The sequence below is a fragment of the Merops nubicus genome, unplaced genomic scaffold (assembly GCF_000691845.1).
Source record: "Merops nubicus isolate BGI_N331 unplaced genomic scaffold, ASM69184v1 Scaffold39856, whole genome shotgun sequence".
Lineage (NCBI taxonomy): Eukaryota > Metazoa > Chordata > Aves > Coraciiformes > Meropidae > Merops > Merops nubicus.
In genome coordinates, this window is record NW_008615054.1 from 2,381 (window position 1) to 4,163 (window position 1,783).

The following is a 1,783-nucleotide window of genomic DNA, read 5'->3' on the forward strand; positions in this document are numbered from 1 at the left end:
TTCACTTCCTCACTCAGAACAGTAAAGAATCGAGAACAAGGATATATTGCAGCATACGTTTTTCATTTATAATTGCTTTGGAATAAATATATTATCTTAAATTTAAATATATTCAGCCTTTTCGGTACCAAATTCTATACCAAAGCTATTGACGCGTGCTTTTCGAACGACAAAACTTACATTTCTAAAAGCATTTTGCGATTCACATTAGTAATGTTATCTTCTTTTGACTACTAAAATACAGTATACTTTTGAAGATAGGTAGGCGGAGCAAGATATATAGGTAGTCTGGAAAATAGGTAGTACAAATCATTGCTGTAGATTGTAGTGGTTTGTGGAAGATCTTTTCTTTCCCCTTACTTACTGTTTAACCTTTTGTTAGTGTAGTTGTTAGCTATGATACTTTTCTAACAATAATTAAAAAAAAAAAAAAGAAGAGACAGAAATAAGAGAAGTGCAGAGCTACTTATTCAAAATTAGGTAGTTTTTCTTAACGTGAGCAAAATGCACTTTTCCCCTTACACATGATTGGGACTACTGAGTCAGGTAGTTACTTCAGAAGGTCACGGTTTACTATCTGTGCAAGCAGCAGTTCTCCCACTGAAATGTCCCCTGGAGAAACCCACCCAGGTTTGGGTCAACGAAATAAAACCAAATGATTGTAGGGTGCTCTTAGGAGTTACTACCGAAAGATTCGGCACAGGGAAGGTTTGGGGAGTACGGGAGAGTGAAGAACCACCCAAATAAACGTTTTCATGTTTGCAAACGCTCGTTTGCAAGATGACTGTTAAAGGGAACTGATTTTTTTTTTTTTTTAATAAAAACAGTGAGTCTCTTTTTTCCTTCCCCCCCCCCCTCCTTTATTTTTTCTTCTTTTAAAGGGAGCTTTTCCAACTGTCATGTGCATACATTATACTAAGAGATCGCTTCCTCAAGTGGGACTCCTTAGTCCTCCTCCTCTTCGTCGTCTTCCACTTTCTCGACAGAGGCTGCTGCTGACGTGGGCTCGTTAGGAGCCGGGGTGCTGGAGCTCTCTTCCTTATGCTCCTTCTTCCACTTCATCCTCCGGTTTTGGAACCAGATTTTGATCTGCCTCTCCGTCAGGCAGAGGGCATGGGCGATCTCTATCCTCCGCCGCCGAGTCAGATAACGATTGAAGTGGAATTCCTTCTCCAGCTCCAGGGTTTGGTAGCGGGTGTAGGTCTGGCGCCCTCGCTTCCTATCTGGACCTGAAAGCAGGCACACACGGACAGGAGTTAGGCAAGAAGAAAGGTGGAAAGTCTTCAGGGTTTAGTTGTTTGGGTTTTGGTTTTTGTGTGTGTGTGTGTTTTGTTTTTTCTTTTTTTTCCCCCTTCTCCTTATTCTTATTCCTATTATTTAAATAAACAAACAAACAAAAAGCTGCCGAGCGAGAGTGAGTAATCCCCGTCTCTTACTTTCACCCGCCCCCCCACTTTGCCCTAACAAAGACATTTCAGCCACACGACCTGCCCTGCTCAGGCAGGGCAAAAATTAAGTTGCTCGAGACATAGAAAAAGTGTAGAGAAAGCATTTAGGAGAGGAGGTGGGGGAGGAAATTGCTATTGGGAGGAGGAACTTTCCCCCCAGGCGATGTATTTCCCTAAAACCTTCCAGACTTTCCCGTTTCGCAAGGAGGGGAATAAAAAGCTGGAAGGCTGGGCTGTATTTATTTTATTTTAATGTCGGGGGCTCCCTCCACCCCACCCTCTCACCCCGCCTGGATCGTAAACAATACATCGCATTTAGCTCCAGAAGAGAGCTC

At 42.7% G+C, this 1,783-nt stretch overlaps 1 protein-coding gene across 1 annotated transcript; it reads right to left on the reverse strand.

The window, feature by feature from the left end:
* Positions 1-871: 871 nt before the first annotated feature.
* Positions 872-1,229, reverse strand: LOC103774974 (homeobox protein Hox-A7; the record flags this gene model as incomplete). The annotated part of the gene is made up of 1 exon (XM_008942416.1): positions 872-1,229. A coding segment is annotated over one exon (284 nt), but the record flags the coding sequence as incomplete, so codon positions are not given.
* Between the last annotated feature and the right edge of the window lie 554 nt (positions 1,230-1,783).